Source organism: Pan troglodytes, chromosome 2 (genome assembly GCF_028858775.2).
Source record: "Pan troglodytes isolate AG18354 chromosome 2, NHGRI_mPanTro3-v2.0_pri, whole genome shotgun sequence".
NCBI classification, from domain to species: domain Eukaryota; kingdom Metazoa; phylum Chordata; class Mammalia; order Primates; family Hominidae; genus Pan; species Pan troglodytes.
The window spans coordinates 8461919-8487153 of NC_086015.1; the positions used below are offsets into that span (position 1 = coordinate 8461919).

A 25235-nucleotide genomic window follows, 5' to 3' on the forward strand; every position below is an offset into this window, starting at 1 on the left:
AGGATTTATTTTCAGTTTCCTTATAACTTCTCATGTCACATCCACAACAGCCTCAGTCTTGCCCAGGTACTCAGGAGGCCTGAAATAAATCACAAAACTAAAAGAAGGACTTATAGAAAGCTGGGAGAGTAGACCTCATTTTGGACTTATATGGTAGTGTGATCAGGCACCACCACACCACACTTTTTTATAAAGCCTGGGCTATTTTAAGGAGCCTTTCCTAGAAGATGTGAACCCAACATGAGTTTTCTGTCTCATGGCTCTAGAAGCAGAGACATACCGCTGCTTCAGGAGATGCCTAAAATAAGAAAATGCTAAAAGCAGGGCAGTCTGCCAAGAAGTTCTAAGCAGTGATATGTAACTCAAGGGGGTTGAACTGCTAGGACTTGCTTTGGGGCTGGAGGGAGCCCACTTGGCCAGACACTTGGTTTAGGGGTGATAAAAGATTTGTGACCCATTCTCCAGTGTCTTCTAGGTAATTTTGTGGAAAAATAAGAAAAAGAATTATTGTCGTTATAACTTTCTAACCAAAGTAAGTTCCATGGAGTTTTTTGTTGTTGTTTGTTTGTTCAAATGACCAACATATTGTCAGGCAAAATGAGATCCTCTAAATACCTATTATGCAGGCCTCCTCGACAGCTGTATTCCCACTCAGCTTCCGTGGGCAGCCGCTTCCCTGCCCAAGTGCAGTAGGCAACCGCATCATTCCAGGAGACATGGAGAACTGGATGATCCGGCCTGGGGAAGAGCAAAAGTAGAATGAAAAGTGACACCAATCAGAACAAGAAGCAGGAACTGGCTTCAGCAAAGCGCCCATAATCCCCCTCAGTTCAGTCTGTGACACTGAGGTCATCCTGGTCCTTAAGTCAAACCCCAGCCATGCTGCATCTGTCATGCTCCACCAACAGTTTCTGACAACCCAGGCTCCCAAATGGGTTACAGTTCCACTGGGAACTAGACTCAAAACATTTCTTCACTTTGTAGGCTTGGATTCCCACAGAATGTCATTGGTATGGCAGATGCGGAGATACTCCAGCTGCTAGGAGGGCCAGCAGCAGAAGCTTTTAGCTCCTTTGGGGTTCAGCAGAGCTGACAGCCATCTCAGAGAAACCAGTGACTAACCAACCACAGCAGGGGCATACAGAGCCAGCCATTTCAGCCTACAGTGGCTCAACCTATGGGCCATATACACCCTAGAGGCCCCTGTGTTGGGTGGAGCTTGGTTGGACCTGCATTGTGGCTTTGACTTCTCCCTCTGCCCAGTCCTGCTCTGGCCCCTGCTTTCTACAGGTGTGGGACCCTAACATTCTGCATCCTAAACTCTGTTTCAGCCTCTGTTTCCAGAGAACCCAACCTGTGACCCTTGGCTTTCAATTCTGTGTCTTTCTACTTTTCCTCTACAAGAGGCCAGTCTTTTTTTCCTGAGGGTATAAAGGGTGTGGAAGTTTGGGGAAAAAAAACTGAGAAAAAGGGGATAGACTCATTCACCCAGCACTAGCTGGCTTTGGCTGAATTCCCTGCTCACTTTTTTTAAAGTGGGCTACAAATTCCTAGTCCATTCCTTATACACCTTTGAATTCCCCACAGTAATTACACCAAGCCTTTCATTTATTCTTTCAACAAACATCTACTGAGTACCTATCATGTGCCAGTCACTGTTTCCAGCACAGACAACAGATGTACTCTTCTCAGAAGATCCATCGCTGTTGACTGCATGGATAACATACATTCCCCTTTTGGGTTTTCCTTCCTCCCTTAGCATTTTCCTCTGTTACTAAATTCAGGAAAGCAGATATTAACTGGGAGCTAAGAAGCCAAGTCCACCTGAGAAACCCAGGAATCCTATGACTTTCCACCTCGAAGCCTAATTGCAGCACAGCGGCTTCCAATTGAGGCTTTGAAAGATGTTTGACATTTGTCAATGGCCTATATCCCTAAAGCTGAACTTCCTATACTCCCAGCTCCCCGACAATAAGGGCAATAACCAGGAATGTTGTTAAAAATAGAGACTTAAAAACTGCATCTGAAAAATTAGGTTAGGAGAGCAGGTTTCTTGGGCTGCTGAGATGCTGAGTCCTAACCCAAACCTTGCTCCATCTCCAGGGTTTGAAGTGTTACTCTATTTTTGCTTGAGATAATTATTTCCTTGCCACCCTGGAGACTTGCTGACCGACTTGGCTCTCTGTGGTTTTCCAGTTAGATGGTGGCTTCAAAGAATTCCAATCTGGAACTCAAGATCATGTGAATCCTATATCCAAGGCCTGGGCTTCTACAGTGGCAACCCGGGAGGACACAATTACTTATCCATAAGACAGACGTCTTCTTCCTCATAGACCCGCTAATAACAGAAACAGAATGTAAAGATTAAACATGTCGTGAGGTTTGGAATAGGCCTCTCAAAAGGAGCAGGGAAACTGGGAAGAGGCAACTCTTTGACAAGCCAAATGAGGAGAGAAAGAGGCCACTAATTAAGAGCTTTCTTATGAGCAAGGTGCAGTGTTTGGGTCTTTACATACATTATTTCCCGCCATCTTATTTTCCTACCAATCAATTACGGTTTGTCATTCTTATCATTTTATAGATGAAGATGCCCACTGAGTTCTTTCGCAAGAGCAAAGGGTATCTATTTTGCAATGGAACTTGTCAACTGGGGAAAGAGGGACCAGCCTCACCTGTGCAGAATAGTAGAGTCAGGCCCTTCTGGGTGTCTCCAGTTAGCGCCTTTCACAGGTAACCACCAGGGAGCAGCTGCAACCTCAAAGCAACCCAGAACAGGCTGATGTTAGCTACTAACATCAACTCTAGAAAAATATCAACTCAGTACATGCAGCAAAAATCTCAATGCCTTCAACTTCCATTTGGATTACCAAACAAATACATTTGCCAGAATACCAAAATAAAGACTTATATGTAAATAAATCTTTAACAAAAAAGTATTACTTCATATCATAAAGCATCACAGCAAACAAATACGTGTGTATTTAAATGGTGTATATCTATAAGAATTTTTTTTTTTTTTTTTGAGATGGAGTCTCGCTCTGTCGCCCAGGCTGGAGTGCAGGGGTTGCAATCTTGGCTCACTGCAACCTCCGCCTCCCAGGTTCAACCGATTCTCCTGCCTCAGCCTCCCGAGTAGCTGGGACTACAGGCACGTGCCAGTACGCCCAGCGAATTTTTTGTATTTTTACTAGAGACAGGGTTTCACTGTGTTAGCCAGGATGGTCTCGATCTCCTCCTGACCTTGTGATCCGCCCGCCTCGGCCTCCCAAAGTGCTGGGATTACAGGAGTGAGCCATCGCACCCGGCCTCTGTAAGAATTTTTAAAAAGTGCATGGCTAGCCAATCCTCTATAATCTCTAACAAGTGAGACAGGTAGTGCTGCTCCTATTTAAAAGATGAGGAAACAGAGTTAACCCTACAATTAAATGTGAGGCTAAAGGTCAACCATGGTGGTCAGAGATCAAGCTGAAGCACAGAAGAAAAAATGGGGTGTATTTTCAAAAGACCCCGATTCAACTTCCAACCCAACATTAGCTGGGTGACCCTGGGCAAGTTCACTACTTGTCTGGACCCTCCTAGTCCTTGTCTGTGAAATGGGAGCACACCCACCTGCCTCACCTAACTCAGAATACAGAGGTCAAATGAGGTAAGATTGGAAAATGCTCAGCAAACAGTAACTAGAACCTTAACTCCTACTTTATGGTTCTGTTAACCAAAATAACAACAGTCAGTGGTCCTCATTTAGTGAATGGTTTAGTTAGGAACACAGGCTTTGGAGCCAGTCAAAATGAGATTTGAATCACGGCTCTGCTGTTCACGGTGTGACCCTAGGCAACTTATTTAACCTCTTTCCCCAAGCCTGTTTTCTCATGTGGGGATACAGATAGTAACAGCACCTATATCTTGGGTTATTACAAGGAGGAAATATAACACGCATACAGGACTTATGACTATGCCCTTAGCAACTGAGGTTAATGACTCAGCAAGCACTCAGTAAAGGGAACCAGTCTCACTATGGCCCCATGACACTCAGTCACAAGGAGAGCCACAAAAACTAATCATTGTTGCTAATACTAGCTAAAGAACAGATGTTGCAAATGATTCTTTTTGAGACAGGGTCTCACCCTGTCCCCTAGGCTGGAGAACAGTGGCACGGTCATGGCTCACTGCAGCCTTGACCTCCGCAGCTCAAGTGATCCTCCCGCCTCACCATCCCAAGTACCTGGGACCACAGGTGTGCGCCACAATGCCCAGCTAAATTTTTTGTATTTTTTGTAGAGATGGGGTTTTGCCATGTTGCCCAGGCTGGTCTTGAACTACTGGGCTCCAGTGATCCCTGCCCAACTTGGCCTCCCAAGGTGCTGGGATTACAGGTGTGAGCCACTGCACCTGGCCTGCAAATGATTCTTCTAATGCAAATACAAATACAAAAGAAAGTGACTCAAGGTTATCTCCACAACAATGTTACTCTTTGATTGTTTTCATCCTTTTGAGCTTGTCTGAGTAGAAGTTAAGGGAGAATATGTCCCTGCTACCAATTACAGCAATCACTGAAAACACCAAGCCCCATTCTTGTTCACTCTCTTTTCACATCAACACAATCAGAACATTCATGATATCTCAATCACAATTTGATGGGAAAACCCAATTTTTAAAATATTTCAACAAAAGAAGGCATTAGGTCCTTAAATGACACTACAGCAAGGTGTTTTATTTTACAGAGAACAGGGGAGTGAAAAGGCATGGCTTCTTTCTATTTCATTTGTGGCACTGTAGAAGCTCATCTGGGGGCTGTTCTCACTGACTGGGCTGTGCAGGTTTAGGTGCCCATGACAGGTAATTCATTCAGTGTCAAGGGAGGAGCTGCAGTGAAAGCTCAGGTCAGCCCACACTTGTGTTTCAGGAGGATCCTCAGATCATTCTCCCAACTCTACCCTGTCCCCAACACTAAGCACCACCACCAGAAGGTTCTAGTTCTTAAATTAAAAAATAAAAATAAAAAAGCTTAAAAGAATGACAAAATGTAGCAATATGTTAACCTCCATGAATGACTTTTTTTCTCATACCCTTTTGTGTCTTAAAATATTTCATCATTAGTGATTTAAAAAAAAAAAAAAACATGATTTGTTTGTCCATTCTACTACTAATGGGTATTTGGGTAGTTTCCAGTTTGGGGCTATTATGAATAGTACTGCTTCTATGAATACTCTTAAAAGAGTTTGTGGCTTTTGGCAAATATATGTACGCATTTCTGCCGACAGTACATGGTGGAGTGGAACAGCTGAGTGCACAGCTTTAGTAGAGGCAAACACAAGCCTTAAACAGGAGAAGGCCCCTGCCATTTCCTACCCTCTTTTCTTCATTTTTTTTTTTTTTAAAATTATTTATTTATTTTTTAACTTTTTATTTCCATAGGTTTCTGAGGAACAGGTGGTATTTGGTTACATGAGTAAGTGCTTTGGTGGTGATTTGTGAGATTTTGGTGTACCCATCTCCTAAGCAGTATACACTGAACCCAATTTGTAGTCTTTTATCACTTCCCCTGAGTCCCCAAAGTCCGTTGTGCCATTCTTATGCCTTTGCATCCTCATAGCTTAGCTCCCACTTATAAGTGAGAACATATGTTGTTTGGTTTTCCATTCCTGAGTTACTTCACTTAGAATAACGGAAAGAGCATGGAGATTCCCTAAGGAACTAAAAGTAGAACTACCACTTGATCCAGCAATCCCACTACTGGGTATCTACTCAGAGGAAGTCATTAGATGAAAAAGATACTTGCACACACATGTTTATAGCAGCATAATTCACAATTGCAAAAATGTGGAACCAACCCAAATGCCCACCAATCAACAAGTGAATAAAGAAACTGTGATACACACACACACACACACACACACACACACACAATGGAATACTACTCAGCCATAAAAGAATGAATTAACGGCATTCACAGCAACCTGGATGGGATTGGAGCCTACCCCTTTTTCAAAGGGGAGCTTTCCCTCAAGTCAGTTTATGTATAGAAGTCCCCAGGGCTTCTCTCTAGTGGCCTCTCAGCCCATACTCTTCTACTCTCCTTTTCCTCTCAATTCAATGTGGTTACAAATGTTTATTGAGCAGCGACTGTATGGCTAGCACTGAACCTGATTCTTGGAGGGGATCTACAAGTCCCAGGAATCCTCAGAGTATGATTGAAGACAATTGGTATATTAAATAGTTTTAAAAGTATTTATTTTACATATAATAATTGATATAGTTTATATATTTATCCCCACTCAAATCTCATGTTGAAATATTAATATAATCCCCAGTATTGGAGGTGGCGCCTGGTGGGAGGTCTTTGGATCACTGGGGCAGAACCCTTATGAATTGCTTGGGCCGTCCCCTTGGTGATGAGTGAGCTCTCACTGTGTCACAGGAGATCTGGTCAAAAGTGTATGGCGCCTCCCTCCACCTCACTCTCTTGCTCCTGCTTTCACCATGTGAAGCGCCTGCTCCCACTTCGTCTTCTGCCATGATCGAAAGGCCTGAGGCCTCCCCAAAAGCTGATACCAGAGCTACGTTTCCTGTATAGCCTGCAAAACCAGGAGCCAAACAGACCTCTTTCTTTATGAACTACCCAGCCTCAGGTATTTGTTTATAGCAATTGCAAGAACAGCTTAATACAAAAATTAATTCCTCAGTTGCAATAATTGGCATAGAAAATGTGCAATTAGTCATCTCATTTTCCTTGATAAATGTCTCTAAAATTCAAATTGATGGGTCCAGATATCACCCTACACATATTAGTACTATAGTTTTTTTATCTCCTTCCACCCGCTACCCCACCCTCTGCTATACACACACCTACTCACTCACACTTTCTCTCATTCTAGACACCCGCTTTTCTTTTTTCCCAGCAACTATTCTTTCTGAAATCTTTCATGCTACCCTAGCAACCCAAAACACACTACTTACTTAACGTCATGGAGCTATATGATGATCACCAATCTCAATGAGGTGCACAGTAAGATGGAAAAAACACGTGAGCACACTGTGGCCAAAGCATGAGAAAGAGGACACCACGACAACACTATCCCTGACCAAAGGCCGCAACCTAGTGTTTTGGTCCAAAATAGTAAGACCTGAAGCAAGTATGCAAAGATGTATGTATAGTAAATCTAGACATAATATAGTTTCTAACTTAAAATTACAAAATAACCCAACTGTCCTTGGTGTCCATGAAAAAAGGAATACTATACGGCTAGTTATCAAAATACACTCTGACATGGAAATATGAAAATAATATACTGTCATAAAGGTAACCTATAGAATACACATTTGATTCCGTTTCTATAAAATGTATGCATAACAATGTTTGTTAGTATCATCAGGAAAAAAATGTCTGGAAGAATATACATAAACTTAACATAAGCGAAGGATCAGGAGAGTACTATTAGACATTTTTAGAATGAGTGTGCGTCACTATCACAGGTTTTCTCAACCTCAGCACTGCTGCTATTTTAGGCCAAATACCTTGTTACGGGAGACTGTCTTATGAATTGCAGGATGTTTAGCAGTGTCTCTGACCTCTACCCACTAGATGCCAGTTGCATCCTTCTTCTCCCATGCCAACTGCGGCAGACAAAAATGTCTCCAGACATTGCTAAATGTCCTCTGAGGAGAGCAAATTATCTACTGTATTATGATAATTAGGGAAAAAAAGATTACTCTTCTTAAATATTAATACACAGTTCATAGTAGCATAGTGGTAAGAGTATCTGACCCTGGAGTCAAGCTGCCTAAGCTTGAACAACAGTATCACCTTTTACAAGCTACAAGATCTTCAGCTGCTTATTTAACCCCTTCAGGCCTCGGTTTACTCATCTGCAAAGTGGGGATAAAATAATACTATCTACTTCCTGGGGATGTTATAAGGATTAAATTTAAAAATACATGTAAAGTGCTTAGAAAAGTACCTGGTACAGAGTATTAGCTGTCATTATTACTACTATTCATTTATGTTATTACATGTTACAATATTCTCTTAGAGCTTTCAGAGAACATATATTCTAATTAGTGAAAATCTACCCCCATATCTGTTCAGCTTGAGCCCCCTCCACTCACCAGTTCACCCTTTTCAGAGTACTGATCAACTGAGAAAAGTGACCAAGGGCTAAGGGGTGAAGGAAGTGTTGGAACATGTGTCACTTCCAAAGACTTCTCAAGAAGATGTACCATCTTCCATCACAGTCATGATGTGAGAACCATCTACACATAAACTAACCCACTCTCTAAAGCAAGCAGCACCATGGGGGTAGGGCAAGGGGAGTGTATTAGTCCATTCTCATGCTGCTAATAAAGACATACCTGAAACTGGGTAATTTATAAACGAAAGAGGTTTAATTGTCTCACATTTCACATGACTGTGGAGGCCTCACAATCATGGCATGGTGGAAGGTAAAGGGGGAGCAAAGGCACGCCTTACATGGCAGCAGGCAAGAGGGCAAGAGAGCATGTGCAGGGGAACTCCCTTTTATAAAACCATCACCATGTGATCTCAGAGATCACATCAGATCTCATGAGACTTCACTCTCACAAGAACAGTGCGGGAAAAACCCAGCCCCATGATTCAATCACCTCCCACCGGGTCCCTCCCATGACACGTAAAGATTATGGGAGCTACAATTCATTCAAGACGAGATTTAGTTGGGGACACAGCCAAACCATATCAGGGAGGGTGTGAGGGGTAAACAGAATACAGGAGGGATCCACATTCCTCAACCTCCAAACTTCAGAAAGCTTGGGCCCCTGTAAGGGAACCAAACTACACACTTGTCTGTCTGTAAGACAGATCGTAAGTCACCATTGTGATGGTCAGATGCAGAGTCAGAAACCATTTTCCCATTTCACACATGAAGAAGGAAAGACAAGTAATCAAAGTCACCCCACAACTGAGGACTGACGAAATCAGAGGTAGGGCCTCATTCATCCTGCGCAAGTTTCCCTTGGAATGTCAAATATTTTCTGGTCAAATTTAGGGCAAATCCCATCCAAACTCACTAGACGCTTTCCTTTTCCAAGTGTCACTGTTTCTAAACATTTCAAATAACTTGTTCTTGAACTCCTGGTTCTGTCTTGAAAATAAGTGCTATTCTACTAGGTTTAGGAACTTAACAAAACAAACACCTTTTAAGAGTCATATATTAGGCATTTCATCAAGGCTATACTGCAGATTGTGACATCTATAATTCCTTTTAACAGGAATAGTGTTCAGGTGTGTTGTTTACAGAGCAGAAGCAGCAGCATGAGTGGACTGGCATCTATGATAAACCTCAACCTAAAAAGAGACAATCTTTTTTGGATGTGGTTGTCCACCTACACATTCTCTGCTCAACTGAGACAATTTCCAGAGTTACAGCACTCCCTTATATCCAGAGGAGAAAGGACTTTAACATGACCTATTTCTAGTCAACCATCTCCATAGCAACTGTCTAGGGTTTAAGTTGAAACAGCTGTATGAGCCAGCCAGTGACCAATTACAATGTAAACAGGACCCATGTGAGTTTTGAGGTCCCCTTGAGAAATGGACTTCAGAGAGCAAAGACTTTCCCACCTCTCCCTGGGGACATAACCAGACTTGTAGTAGCGAATTAAAGAAAAGGAAACAAGACAGCAAAGGTGCCTTTATTCTTGCCAGAGGTGGCAAATTATGCTTCTTATACACACACAGCCCAGAATAAAATCAGCACAGGAAAAAGAAAGCTCTGTATAATTATGCATACTCAAGTGTAAAGATGTCAAGTGCACAACTTTACAACTGCTCTCTTAAAAATTAAATGCATTTAGACAAGCAAATTTAAAAGATGGACGTTTCTTGAAACATAGTATAAACATGACAGCTACCCCTATAAAAACAACCCGGGAGAATTTTTCAACTGGCATCAGTGAACAATGAGAAATTACAGATCTGCTCAAATTCATGAAGTATAAATAAAACCAGAGGAGAACTTAGCAACTGAAGGAATTAAATGGAGTAAAGAGCACACAGTAAAAATATTTCCTCAGTACCCAACACAAGTGTGGAAAGCTAAGAATGAGGCTTGAATAAAGGCTAAAAACAAATTCATCATGAAAGTAGGTAGTCAAGTCTGACAGCTTACTTCAAATTAAATCCTAAATCAGGTACCCTGATGACTTAATAGACTGCATGGGAGAGAAAAATGCCTGCTTTTTCAAACAGGGTAAAAATATTTATGAAACTTCAGGCAGACTTGAACTTTTCAATACTTTTTGGTTCAGTTCTTAGTGAAATTCCTCATGCTATAATACATTGCATTCCCAAGGCACACCATCGCAGTCATCAGTACACTCAAAACATTTCATGTCCTTAAGAAAGGAGTGGAAATTCTAGGCAGAATTTCTAGGCACTATTGAGAATGTGCAAAAAATGGCCCAAGGAATCTATGGACTTAAAGAAGCCTTAAAAGTGATCTAGTTTACTCATTTTCAGTTAAGATCTGCATAATTATCAGGGCAGGGGGAACTGATTTGGAGCTTGTAAAAAAAATTAACAAAAATGAGAGAAATATTTTTTATTATTTAAAAACAATTTTTACTCATTTTCATCAAATAAGTAACTGTAAATTGGTATAACCTATCTTGAAAGCAATGTGACAATATTCAGAATCATTTATTTCATACCATTTGAACAAATACATCATAGTCATTAAAAATTATATGCTGAAAAAATAAAATTTGAAGAAATGTCTGCCCTTTACTGAAAGTGAAAAAAGCCAGTTACAAAAATGTTTGTACAAATTCAATTAAAAATACATCAATATATAGAGATACCCACCCACATACCCACATATCCCAAGAAAATATTAGCAGAACATATATTTAAATGTTTGTGATGATTATTTCTGGGTGGTGAGATTATGGGTATATCTAATGTTCTTCTTGTGCCTTTTTTTTTCTGGAGAGAGGGTCTTGCTCTGTCACCCAGGTTGGAGTGCAGTGGCACTATCATAGCTCACTGTAACCTTGAACTCCTGAGCTCAAGCAATCCTCCCACCTCAGCCACACAAGTAGCTAAGACTACAGGTACATGCCACCACACTTGGCTAATTTTTTCAATTTTTGTAGAGATGGAGTCTCGCTACATTGCCTAGGCTGGTCTTGAACTCCTGGCCTCAAGCAATCCTCCCAACTCAGCCTCCCATAGTGCTGGGATTACAGGCATGAGCCACCTCTCTAGGCCCTGTTCCATTTTTAATGTCTGAAACATCTACAGTGAACATATTTTTTATTCATATTTTCATTTTAGTTTCTTTTAGTTTTTTCTTTTAATGGAGCAAAGACTTAATTTTACATTGAAAAAACAAAAGTAAGCAATATCAAATTAATGTTCATTAAAAATTACTTATATTCATCATTCTATTACAAATTTTATTTTTATATTCATCTTCCAGCTTCATCAGTAAGCATACACATTTTTACAGTTTTTCCAAATTTTATATTGAATGTTTTCATTGATTTTACTGAATATTTTTCTATGTTTTATCTGAACTTCATAACGATCACTTTCAGTGGCTGCCAGTATTTTTGTCTTGTCAATACACTATAATTTCTGGTCTCCTAACATTGAACCATTCAGGTTATGTTCAAGTTTGTCTGTTGTTGTTTTTTTACTATTATAGATAACACTACAGTGAACATGTTCAAACACCTTCATGTACATTTTTTGCTTCTGCTAAATTTCCACAAGTAGCATCACTGTAACCTAAGAGCGTGTCTTTATAGCCCTTGCTAAAAATCATTTACAAAAATCCTCAATATTATTAGATGGTACGGTCAGTTTCCCTCTGGAAAGACATCTGCGTGTATACCCAAGATGAAGGTATTTATTTCAACTCTGTAAGAAGGCTCCACTTAGGTTCCTTACATTGCTAGTAGCTTACTTATAGATCTTTACAGATCTTTTCCAGTGTCTAAAACAGGGAAATTACAGAAAGTTGGAATGCCATCTGATTGCTTCTGTGTTATTTTTTCACACCTTACAAGCTCTCAAGCTTCTGAGAAGAGAGGTCAAAGAGAAGACAGAACATAGAAAAGGCATTTTAAGAACAGGAAATTCTCCCACACGTTGTCTTGGAGGTAAACAACAATATAAATAATCTCATTTATTATTTGTAAGAAGACAGGAAAAAGAGCATCCTCAAGGGACAGGGGCTCTTGTTGCAAAGGCAGCACAGGGTCACAGCCTGAGATGATCTGCTTCCTACTTATATTAACAGTAAGAGACATACACATGCAGATGACCATATAACATCATGGCTCTGTTGCTGGCCCTTCAAACGAGAGGCTGGTACTGTACCAGCCAATCTCAGCCCACAGCCACAAGAACACAGAACAAATTCTGAACATTCTACAGAGCTAATTCCTCAGGCTGCCAGCCTGGCACATCTCAACTCACCGGGCAGCAGAACACTGCACCAGTGGCAAGGTCGTGACTGCTGATTCTCCTGCTGGTGGAGGCAAACTATGCAGGAAACATTTGCACACTTTTAAAGGATTTTAAAAGTGGCAAAGACTTTAAAGGTGGGAAGGATCTGAGAAGATATCTACTGAAATTCCCTCATTTTATAAATGGGAAAATAGGCCCTGAAAAGCGGCAGATAGTGGCAGAGCCAGGAAAATAACCCACGGCTGCAGGTTTACAATTCAGAACTTTTTCCACTATTCAAGCACTTCCCAATAGCTGTTTCCTGACAGTTTTCCATAAGATGGTAGTAGGTACGGAGAATAAAAGGTTCCCACCATCAAAGGAGTCACACTAGTTAGGAAAGCACTGGGTTACTCAAAGTTAAACTAATTTTTAATTGCAGGACTTCTGAGAATCTTATCAAGTGTATGGTAAGTCTTGAGTAACGGGACAGATAGTAGGCTCTTGAGCCAAGTGGCTAATTCTGGGTGCCAGTTTTGGCTCTCCTATTACATTACTAGCCATGTAATGTTGGTTGGACAAGTGACTTTCCTCTCTGAGCCTCAGTTTCCTCAATCAGTAAAATTAGTATACTATGAAAATTTCTCATATAGGCTCGCTATGAGGATATACCATAACAAGCACTCAACATGTAGTTAGGTATATGTGGGTACTGGCACATGACTACAAACCTATAGAATAGGTTCATGATGCTATCTACTCATTCCACAAATACTTGGTGAGCATCTTCTCCATGCCACTCCTGTGCCAGCCCCCGGGGATACAGAACCAAAGTACATAATTGAGAAGGGAAGACAGACAAACAAGCAGATGATTTCAAGCCTGTTCTAAGTACTGTGGCCAAGAAAAGCTCAATGAGCTATGGGAGCCAAAGGTGAGGCACCCAATCAAAGTCAGGGGGGTGACGCCCTGACAGTGCTTCCTGCAGGAGGTAAGAAGGAGGAGCAAGTAAGGCAGGGCAGGAGTGGGAAGGGTATTCCACACAGGAGGCCACCTGTATTACAGGTGTACTTGAACTAATCCAGAAAACTTGGGCATCAACATTTTTTGTTAAATAAAATGTACCAAAGATCTTCAGAACCTTAGATCTGGAAGGATGCCAAAAAGTTACTTGATTTTAACCTGTACCTAAAAGCATCCCCTCTATAGTGTCTCTAGGATGAACAGAAATAAAGTAGGATGAATACCATTCCCTATTTGACAAGGGAAGTCCAGATTTATACCTGTTGATAGTGGGAGGAGGCAGACAAATGCCTAGGCAGATAGAGGTGGGTCAGTGGTGAAACCCCACCTCCAAGTGGAAGACAGTTTAAAGCCTGAAAGCCAAGCTTTAAGTCAAAGCCACAGACCGGATTGAGAATCTGCCTTCCCATTTGGCACACTTTCCTCTGATTGATCCCCATCCTTCACTAATTTTACATATACCTACCCTTTCCTAATTGGTTTTCTATACTGCCATGCCCACCTTTGAGTGGTGTCTTTGCTTTAGCCTTTCTTTGCATACACACAAACCAATCAGCATGCATTCCCCTATTCTGAGCCCATAAAAGCCCTGCACTCAGCCACACTGAGAGAGAAACCACCCAACTGTGGGGATGGGGGACCACCCCCATGTCCCCTCTCCACTGAGAGCTGTTGCGTCGCTCAATAAAATTTTTCTCCGCCCTCCTCACTCTTTGATTGTCAGCATATCCTCATTCTTCTTAGATGTGAGACAAGAGCTTGGGACCCACTGAATATTGGAGCAGAAAAGGCTGTAACATCATGGCCCTCTGCCCTTCACCGGCACAGAGCAGCCACCCCACATGACAGAAATGGTGGTGAGGCCAAGCTAGCCCTGAAGTCACAGACCAAAGTGGGGCAAGGGCATTGCTAGCAAGGTATCTCCGGCTGGCAAAAGTGATTGAGAAAAGTCCTAAGTCAGTATTATCCAAGCATAATTAAGAGCATCCCATTTCACTGTCAAAAGTGTCTTGATTTGGACGATAAATTATGAAGTCACTCTATGAATAGATGGTCCCACAGTCTCAGCTTGAACAATTTGGGTGACAGATATCACTTCCTGGTAGGCAGTCCCTGTCATGTTCAGATCATTCTAACAGAGTTCCCAATCTATAGCTAAACTGAAAACTGTCTCCTGGAGACCTTCCCTCTGCTGTCCCTTTCTAGGTTCCCAGGGATCAGATGGAATAGATCAAGTTCTTTTTCCATCATCTTTCAGACATTTGTAGAATAATCATAACTCATTCACCTCTTAGTCTTTAGGTTCAGTAATTTATTCAACCTTTCCCAGGAACTCCAATCTCAAATTAAGGGCATCACCATCTCCCCAAAACCCAGGAGTCATACTAGATTCCTGTCTTTTCTTTTCTCTCTATGCTTTCAGAGGTACTTCCAAATATCAGATCACTTCTTAGCTTCTCTCTTCCTACCACCTGGTTCCTCAGACCCATCATCTCTCACCAGGACTATCACAAAACCCCGTACAGAACCAGAGTGGTCTCTTTAAAATGTTAATTAGATCCAATGGCTTCTAACTGTGTTTCAGATGAAAACCAAACACCTTTGAGGCCTACAAAGCTCTATGTAATCCAACCCTGCCTACTTCTCCAACCTAACCCTGACCCCACATCACAGTCCCCCTTGTTCCTCAATCCCTCCTTACTGGTCATGCTAGCCTTGCTCATTGTTTAGATTTCAGCTCAGATGTCATCACCTCAGAGAGACCATCACCAATCCTATAAATAAAAGACCCAAGAGCACAACTGCATTATACTCTAATCATTTTCTATCCATTATTCTGTTTTATTTGAATCGCAGTCCGTCGTCACAGTCAGTTATAAATTTACCTGTTTAGAGTCTGTTCCTTATTAGAATTATAACCTCCATGAGAATAAGGATTTAGATCTAGTTATCTGTTGTATCTATGGCACTTAAAACACAACCTAGCCCCTAGTACATACTGGATAAACATTATTTTTAATGAAAAAAGTCCTCGGTTCCTTAGGTTTGCATGATTTCCAAACCCAACCCCACCCCTGGGTGACCCTCTTCCGCATAAACATCAATTTTAAATAGTCTTTCAGTGGGATATCCTTTTGTGCCACTTCGTGGGCCATTGTTGCCTCATCTATAAGATTTTTTGCCAGATAATTCTGAAAGTTTCATCCATTCCAAATTCTTATTTTTGCATAAGTTTCTCTTAAAGCTAGACATCCCTCAGCATGACTCTCTACTCAACAGTTTACCTTTGTTTTCCCACAGAGGCCGATGATACAGAGTCCAATATTCGAGGGGCAGGGAACATCAGAACCATTGTTACCTCTTAATCTAAGTTAGGCCTCAAAAGAACCAAGACATGAAAAGAAATTTAAGGTCACATTAAACAGGTATTTCAAATCTGCACCTCTGGGACCCCAGCATGCCTCACACACACTCATTCAGATCAGGTGTCTTGGAGCAGGTTAGAAAAAAATATTGTGTGCCCTGTTATCCTATTATATTAGGTTCTCACCTTCCAGGGTTATCATGTTTTGCTTCCTGAGCTTATGCCACACACTGGCTCCTAAGTCAAGTGAACAACTACTCTTTTCAAAAAAAGACACAAAAGACAGTGTTATCTTCTTATCTCATCCAGTCAGCCAGCCCTGGCCTGCCCTTCCCGAATAACTCAGTTACCGTGAACCCACCTTCACCCTGTTGACCGGGCCAGTGTTCTCTCCCCAAGGAAAAGCTGACTTTACAACATGAAATGGGTCATACCAGGTCTGAGCCGTGCTGCTTTCAAAAACTAAATGCTCCCATAGATGATATTCAAATGGCATTCTTTCACGTTTTGGCATAGTACCAGGAAGACAGTGGGACATCTAGAGTTGTATGCTAAACACACAGACCACATCTTAAACCAGAAAGCAAATTGTCACAGAAGGAATTAGACTCACTTCCATCACTAGAAGTCAAAGAACACACCCCACTGATGGATAACAGACCTCAAGAAGGCATGAATACAAATGACAGGTCAAGAGATACGTCACCATATACATCCAGAACAAGTGAAAGCAGGGGTTCGAAGGAAAGACATTCTGATACATACTACAACATGGATGAACCTTGAGGACGTGATGCTGAGTGAAGTAAGTCAGGCACAAAAGGACAAGGATTCCACTTACATGAGGTACTTAGAATAGGAGAATTCACAGAGGCTCAAAGTACAATGGAGGTCACCAGAGGCTGAAGAGTTATTGTTTAATGAGCATACAGCTTCTGTTTATAATGATGAAAAAGTTCTGGAAATGCATAATGTTGATGGTTGTATAACACTGTTAATGTACTTAGTGCCACTGAATTTTATGCTTAAAAATGGTTAAAATGGTAAATTTTACGTTATGTATAGTGTACCATACACACATATACAAAGTATGTTATTAGTATATTCCTCCAGCCAAGGCTTCTAAGATAATCTAAGAGGATTTATTTCATAGTAAATTTCACAATTTGGTATTCCATAATAGCAAATCTTTTCAAAACATCATTGCAGCTTGGCAGAATGCTATATGAGGCATTACCAAATCTTACAAATGAGCAACAGTAAAAGAAATTTAACTTAATTTTCAATTATATCAAGCAAAGAGATAGTCCACTGGAAGAAACTAGAACAATGTCATTTACTAAAAGGCCTTCTATGTGCTAGGTACTGTACCAGGTGGTACTGTATACATTACTTAATTTGGTCTTTGTAACAGTTCTATGGGGTAGCATTATTGTAAGAGATTGATTAAAACAAGTAAAATACTAGTGAATAAAAAACTACAATGTTGTGCTGGCATGAAAAAAATGAATGAACAGAGTTGCAGAATGATCACGAGCTTTAGGTGAGACAAAACTTACAGTCTGTTCCTAACCAGGTTGATTTTGCTGGAAAAAAAAATTCCCTAGAGAATTATAACAAGCCCCAGAGACCCGATACTGGAGAGAAAAGAACATGAACAGATGCCAACCCCAAGACGACCCAGAAGTTGGAATTATCAAAGACTTTATTTTTTAAATTTTTTTGAGACACACTTTCACTCTGTTGCCCAGGTTGGAGTGCAGTGGTGTGATCTCAGCTCACTGCAACCTCCGCCACCTGGGTTCAAGTGATTCTTATGTCTCAGCCTCCCAAGTAGCTGGGATTACAAGCTGCACCACCACACTCGGCTGATTTTTGTATTTTTAGTAGAGATGGGGTTTCACCACATTAGCCAGGCTGGTCTTGAACTCCTAACCTCAGGTGATCCGCCCACCTCGGCCACCCAAAGTGCTGGGACTACAGGCGTGAGCCACCGGGCCCAGCCAAAGACTTTAAAGGAGCTATTACAATCATCGGCTATGAAGCAAAGGTGAATGGTCTCAAATGGAAAGATAAGAGCTCTCAGAGAAAATAGGGAACCTGAAGACATATCAACAGAAGGTACACAATCTGAAGAACACAGAGAAAAGACTACTTTAAAATAATGAACAAGCCTAAGGAACCTCTGGGATACTATCAAAAGGTCTAACATTTATGCACTGGAGTCCCAAAAAGAGAGGAGAGATTGGTGTTTAAAAAAAGTGAAATAATATCTGAAAAAATCCCAAATATGATTAAAAACATAAATGGACACATACAAGAATCTCAAGAAAACCCAAATAGGATAATCCCTAAGAAAACATGTCCAAATGCGTCATCAAACTGTTGAAGATAAAAAATTTTTTAAACTTGAAGGAAGACATAAAATAATGACACAATACATGTAAGAGAAGTGTTTGAAATGACTGTCATCAGCAATCATGTAGACCAGAAAAGATTGTGAATCAACATTTGTAAAGTGATGAAAGAAAGGACCTGCCGGCTCAGAAAATTCCCTTCAGGAATGAAGGTGAAATAAAAACATCAGATGAAGAAAAACTAAGAGAATTCATTACCATAAGGCTTACTCTAAAAAAAGTACTACAGGAAGTTTTATTTTAGGCTGAAGAGAAATGATACCAGAAGGAAACATGGAACTTTAGGAACGAAGAATGAAGGAAGAGCAACAGAAATGGTTTGGATAAATATAACAGACTATTTTTCTTCTTTAAAATATGTACGAGGCGGGGTGCAGTGGTGCACATCGGTAATCCCAGCAGTTTGGGAGGCCAAGGTGGGAGGATCACTTGAGGTCAGGAGTTTGAGACCAGCCTGGGCAACATGGCGAAACCCCATCTCTATTTTTAAAAAGTAAATAAATAAATTAAATTAAATATGTATGAGTATTGCAAGAAAAAAAGCAGAACATAGTCTAGGTTTTTTCCAATGTATGTACATGTAATATATGACAACTCTAACACAGGGGATGGGGTAGTGGAATCTATATGGTTATAGGACACATTTACTTAAAGTGTTAAAATGTTAACACTATAATGTCAGTTGTTATGTACGTATATTATATTGTAATCCTTAGAGCTACCACTAAAAATAATACTAAAGATATAGCCAAATAGGTAACAGAATTACAATGGAATACTGAATACATATAGACATAGATATAGATATAAACAAAAACATTCAAAAGTGAGGTTAAGAGACATTGGAAGATGGAGTGAGGAGGTCTAGCCAACATCTAATTGGAGTTTCAGGGGAAAATAAGTGAGAATAGAGAAAGGGCAATATTCAAAAAAATAATGGTTAAGAGTAGACCAGAGTTGTTAATTAAAAAAAAAAAACTTCCCAATGTATGGGTTAAAGAAGAAATTATAATGGACATTAGAAAATATTTAGCAATAAGCAATTGCAAAACTATTAACTGTAGCTCCACAAACACTTGCAGAACTCATGAAGGAGACTAACATGCTACAGATCCTGGAAACCCAGTGAAACTCAAGCAGGATAAATACAAGAAATCAACACCTAGAATAATAAAGACAGGAGATAACCTTAAAATCAGCCAGAGCTGGATCACCTAAAAAAAAAAACAAAAAACAAAAAACAAAAAACACCCAACTAATGACTGACTTCTTAAAGGCAATAATAAATACCAGAAGACAGTGAAATAATGCCTTTAGTGTGCCAAAGAAAATAAATTCCAACCTAAAATTTTTACTTAGTGAAAGTATCTTTCAAAAATGAAGTACTTAAAGATATTTCAAATAACAAGAAAGTTTACTGCCAACGGATATCCTTTAGGCAGAAGATAAATTGATCTCAGACAGAATTCCTGAGATGCAGAAAGGAATGGAGAGTACAGATATTAGTAATTATAGGAGTAAAGAAATACTGACTACATAAAAAAGTATTAACAATGTCTAATTAGTGGAGGAAGAAAACAAATTAGAATGAAAGAGTGGACACCAGTAATACATAAGTTGGATAATGATGACTAGAGTAAGGTCATGGGATTATACAACAGAAAAGTTAATGGAATAATAAATGTTAGACTTTATACTCAAGTATTAAAATTGATTAACTACTAAATGAGGAGATATAAAGTATATGACTTCTAAGAAGACAAGCAAAGTTGGAATAAGAAAAATAAAACACAGGCCAGAAATTGAGGAAAAAGAAGAGACAAAAACAGAATAAGCAGAAGGCAAAGAATAAGATGGTAGAATTAAATCCAAAAATGTCAATAGCCACAATAAATATAAATGAACTAAAGTCTTAACTGAAAGACAAAGAATGAATTACTTTCAAATGCAGCTATATATTATTTACAATGATATACCCAAAAACATAAAGATACAAATTAAAAGTGAAAAGAAGGCTGGGCATGGTGGCTCACACCTGTAATCTCAGCACTTTGGGAGGCTGAGGTAGGGGGATCACTTGAGTTAAGGAGTTCGAGATCAGCCTGGCCATGATGGTGAAACCCCATTTCTACTAAAAATACAAAAATTAGCTGGGCGTGGTGGTGCACACCTGTAATTCTAGCTACTTGGGAGACTGAGGCAGAAGAATCTCTTAAACCCTGGAGACAGAGATTGCAGTGAGCTGAGATCGTGCCACTGCGCTCCAGCCTGGGCAACAGGGCAAGACGGTCTCAAAACACAAAAATAAAATAAAAAAATAAAATAAAAGTGAAAAAAAGAAAAAGTATATATTAGACAAATACTAACCAAAAGAAAGCTTGTACACCTATATAGTAGATACCAGACAAAATAGACTTTAAGATAAAAATCATTATCAAAGTAAAAGAGAATCTCTATATAATAAAATGTTCAATTCAATGGTAAGACATGCTTTTCTTACTATTTTAATTATTTCATTTTATAAATAGCATAAAAACTTTTTTCTCATAAAAATATTTCAATATTTAGTTTCAATAGCTATAAGAGCAAAAAAAAATACATCTCATAGAAATACATAGATCAAAAAGAAAGATGCACCTCATTAATGACAAAGATTCTCTCCTTGACTAAACTCTAATGAGGCTCCTCTGAACTCTCCTTTCAACTAGGCCCTGAGTTTTGGGCTTCCAAGCTCATCTCTGCATTGTCCACCTGCACCAAGAATCCTGCTAAGTCAGTTTGCCTACCCTCAAATGTGTGATCACCCTTGATATCTGATCAAACTCCTCATCCTTCCCAGTCCCCCAGGTGATGTCTGATCACACTGACCTGCCTTCAGCAAGAATCCTGTTAGGCCAGTTGAGCCAGAACCCCTACTTACCTCTGATGTTTCCTCTTAGTAATTTTTCATCTGAGGAAGACATACTTCCAAACTTACATACACTTAGTAACACAGCTTTAATATATATAAAGCAAAACTTGACAGAATCACTAAGAGAAATTATCAAATCTATCATCTTAAATGGAGATTTTAACAACTCTCTCAGCAATTACTAAGATCAAGCAGAAGGAAAAAATTAGTAAGGATATAGAAAATTTGCACAGCAAAATTAACAACTTCCTATAATGGATATGTATAGAATATTGCACCCAATTAATATAAAAAATTATTTTCAAATACACGATTCATTTATGAAAGTTGACCCCTGGTAGGTGCTAAAGACAGCCCCAACACATTTCAGGGACCAATATCATAAGGGCCACATTCTCTGATTACAGCCTCATTGAGTTAGATCTCAGGACCAAATGATAGCAAAATAGCTGCACGCTAAAAAGTAAAAATCTTATAAACTATGTGTTAAAGAAGAAATGATAATGGACATTAGAAAACATTTAGAAATAAACAATTACAAAACTACTATAACACTTGTGGAACTAAAGTGGTCACTTAGACATATGCAGACTAAAATGTTTACATTAGCAAAGAAGACTCAACAATTTTGAACTATGTATTAAACTTATGAAGTCAAAAAAAGAATAGCAAAGAAGTTAAGAGAGGCTGGGTGTGGTGGCTCACGCCTGTAATGCCAGCACTTTAGGAGGCTGAGGCAGGCGGATCGCTTGAACTCAGGAGTTTGGGAACAGCCTGGGCAACATGGCAAAACTCCATCTCTACAAAAAAATACAAAAATTAGCTGGGTGTGGTGGGCGCACTCCTATAGTCCCAGCTACTCGAGAGGCAGAGGCGGGAGGATGGCTTGAGCCCAGGAGGTCAAGGATGCTGTGAGCAGAGATTACGCCACTGAACTCCAGCCTGGGTGACAGAGCCAAACCCTGTCTCAAAAAAAAAAAAAAGTTAAGTGGCTTTTCCCAAAATCATTTGATAAATGGCAGAGCTCAGATTCAAAACCAATCTCTCTCACTCAAAGGCTATCTTTTCCTTATGACTTTCCCAAATAAACAAGTGGGTTTGGGCAAGAAAGTCTTAGAGGTCTTATAAGAGAAAAAAAAATCTTTCTTAAATTTCTTTTTATTTTTTAATTTTTTTTTTTTTAATATTAGAGATGAGCTCTCAGTATGTCTCAAACTCCTGGCCTCAAGCAATCCTCCGACCTCAACCTCCCAAAGTGCTGGCAGAAGCCACTGCACCTAGCCAAGAAAAAAAACTCTTAAAGCAGAATTGAAGTTTTCAAGATGGTGTTGCTTAAACTACTAGAAAACTAAAAGTTCAAACATTCAAAATGATGCTGAGAAGGCTGGGCATGGTGGCTCATGCTTGCAATCCCAGCACTTTGGGAGGCCGAGGCGGGTGGATCACCTGAGGTCAGAAATTTGAGACCAGCCTAGCCAACATGGTGAAACCCCGTCTCTACTAAAAATACAAAAAAATTAGCTGGGCGTGGTGGCGGGAGCCTATAATCCCAGCTACTTGAGAGACTGAGGCAGGAGAATCACTTAAACCCAGGAGGCAGAGGTTGGTTGCAGTGAGCTGAGATCATCACACCACTGCACTCCAGCCTGGGCAACAAGAGCGAGACTCTGTCTCAAAAAAAAAAAAAAGATACTGAGCTATTTATCTGACTTACATGTGTTTTGAGTTATTTTAATTTACTTTTCCTATGTACTGAAACTTGCCTTTCTGAATACTTTCTGGCTTAGTTTACATTGAAGTTAACTTAGTAAAGCTTTTCTAAAAATTATTTTGGGGAGTGTGACCTTAGAATTCCGCTGGACCTCAAGGCATTTCTCATTACAACCCACACACATTCAGGTAACTGGATCGCATCCTTATTAACAGTTCTCTTTCTAGTTTAGAGTTGTCGTGCAGTTGTGATTAAATAACAGCGGGTCAGGCTGCATTATTCTTTGCCTTCTGTCCCAGCCCAGTGTCATCCAAATAACAAAGCACCCAGCACCACTTGGGCAGGATATGACTGCCTAGAAATTAGTTTTTACTGCAGGGGGAAAAAAGATGCTTGGTAATTCTCATCCTTCACTGAAATTGACTTTCCGTTGAAAAGAACTTAAAATAGCCTACTCCTCTCATTTGTCAAGGATACCTAGTCAGGAATTTGTTTCCTTAAACGGTTGATCTAGAAAGTGCCAAGCTACAAATGAAGAGATAATCCTTGTTCCTCAAGCTCCCACCAACAGCAACTGTTTTCTACCCAGCCTATGGCTATCCCTTGTGTCAAAGTTTTATGAGTCATATTAATAATACAATTATAAAATCAAAACAGTCTTTATCTTAAATACTGGAAGTATATCTTAAATACTATCCTTTTTTTCAAGAAAGGAGGGTTATCTATAGCAAGGGTCCCCAACCCCTGGACCACAAACCAGTACTGGTCTGTGGCCTATTGGGAACCGGGCCAAACAGCAGGAGGTGAGTGGCAGGCGAGCAAGCAAAGCTTCATCTGTATTTACAACTCGCTCCTCATTGTTTGCATTACCGCCTGAGCTCTGCCTCCTGTCAGATCAGCAGTGGCATTAGATCCTCATAGGAGTGCGAATCCTGTTGTGAAGAGCTCATGTGAGGGATCTGGGTTGCTGGCTCCTTGTAAGAATCTACTGCCTGATGATCTCTCACTGTCTCCCATCACCCCCAGATGGGACTGCATAGTTGCAAGAAAACAAGCTCCGGGCTCCCACTGATTCTACATTATGGTGAGTTGTATCATTATTTCATTATATATTACAATGTAATAATAATATAAATAAAGTACACAGTAAATATAATTTGCTTCAAACATCCCAAAACCATCCCCTCCCCTGCCCCACATCCGAGGAAAAACTGTCTTCCACAAAACCAGTCCCTTGTGCCAAAAATGTTGGGGACTGCTGATCTGTAGTATAATATCCCCCCAAAAAACAAACACTGCTACAATAGCAAAACTTGCCTTAATCCCTTCTGGGACTTAATATCTATACCTTTTAAGATTCTTGTCTCAAATTAAATGTCCAGATAATAATCATGAGTAATTCATGATTAATTCATGATTATTACTTGGATAATAATACTCTGTTTTAAACCATTAAATTCACCAGTTTAAGATAGTTTTACATGCAAACTCTGAAAGCTAGCTCAATGTTTTACCTCAAAACTTTACATAAAAAGAAAACTAGCTGAGATGGCAACGGCATCAGCAAAGCTTTTGAATCTCGCCTCTCTACATATAAAACCAGACAGAACAACTAGAGAGCAATACCCAAAACCCAGCAACAATGTGCACAGCAAATCCATGTGACAAAGTATCCTCACCAAACCCAGAATGCAAACAGGTGAAGAAAAACCACCAACGGCCATACAACCTGCATGGTGTCTGTGGCTGGGCAGTGGTTGGGCAGGAGAAAGAAAAGAAAGCAACAGGAAATCAGACCTGTGAAAAGGAAAATCCCAAAAGAGCCAACAGGCATTACTGGAAAGTATGGAGGGACAGTTTGACAACAGTAGCTCACACTGGAAGGAATTTTGCCCACTCCAATAAGGAGTAGGTTTAAGGGGCCCATGGTAAGAACGTGTGAAGGCACTCAAACAGTTGTGCACCATGAACTCTTGAAACTGACCTGCCAGGGTTCCCTTCCAGAATAGAGCCTCACACGAAGGAGAAATCTCAAGAGACAAAACCAAACTCCTGAAATAGAGGGACAAGAGAGAAAAAGGAAAGAGAAGTAGTGGAGGAGGGGAAGAAATCCAGGAAATCTCAGGAGACAGGAGGCCATCGTTTAAACACCATGTTGCGAACAACTAAGAGGGAGCTCAGTGAAGTTACAAAGCTACCCTGAACCATGTCTCTTTCTAAAAGTTCAGAAAAACTGAGTTCAAATGGAAATGAGCAACAGAAAAGACTCAAGCTCAAATGCAATCCAAATTTCTATAAGAAGTAAGAGAAGAAGAAGCAGAACAACATCCTTATGAATAACAAATGCAGTCAGGAAGACATGCTCAAAAAAAAAAAAATCA

The 25235-nt window shown here is 40.1% G+C and overlaps 1 protein-coding gene across 17 annotated transcripts in view; it reads right to left on the reverse strand.

Moving 5' to 3' along the window:
- Positions 1-25235, reverse strand: part of SUMF1 (sulfatase modifying factor 1) — a 636667-nt gene that overhangs the window by 587375 nt on the left and 24057 nt on the right. For all 17 annotated transcript variants that reach the window (XR_010155071.1, XR_010155072.1, XM_016940330.3 and 14 more), the window contains 2 exons: positions 2673-2755; positions 616-738 (listed from right to left, as the gene is read on the reverse strand). Coding sequence is in view for 15 of the 17 variants with exons in the window: in XM_016940330.3 (XP_016795819.1) it covers positions 616-738; positions 2673-2755 (206 nt within the window). In the remaining 2 variants the exon portion in view is untranslated. The remainder of the gene's footprint in view (positions 1-615; positions 739-2672; positions 2756-25235) is intronic.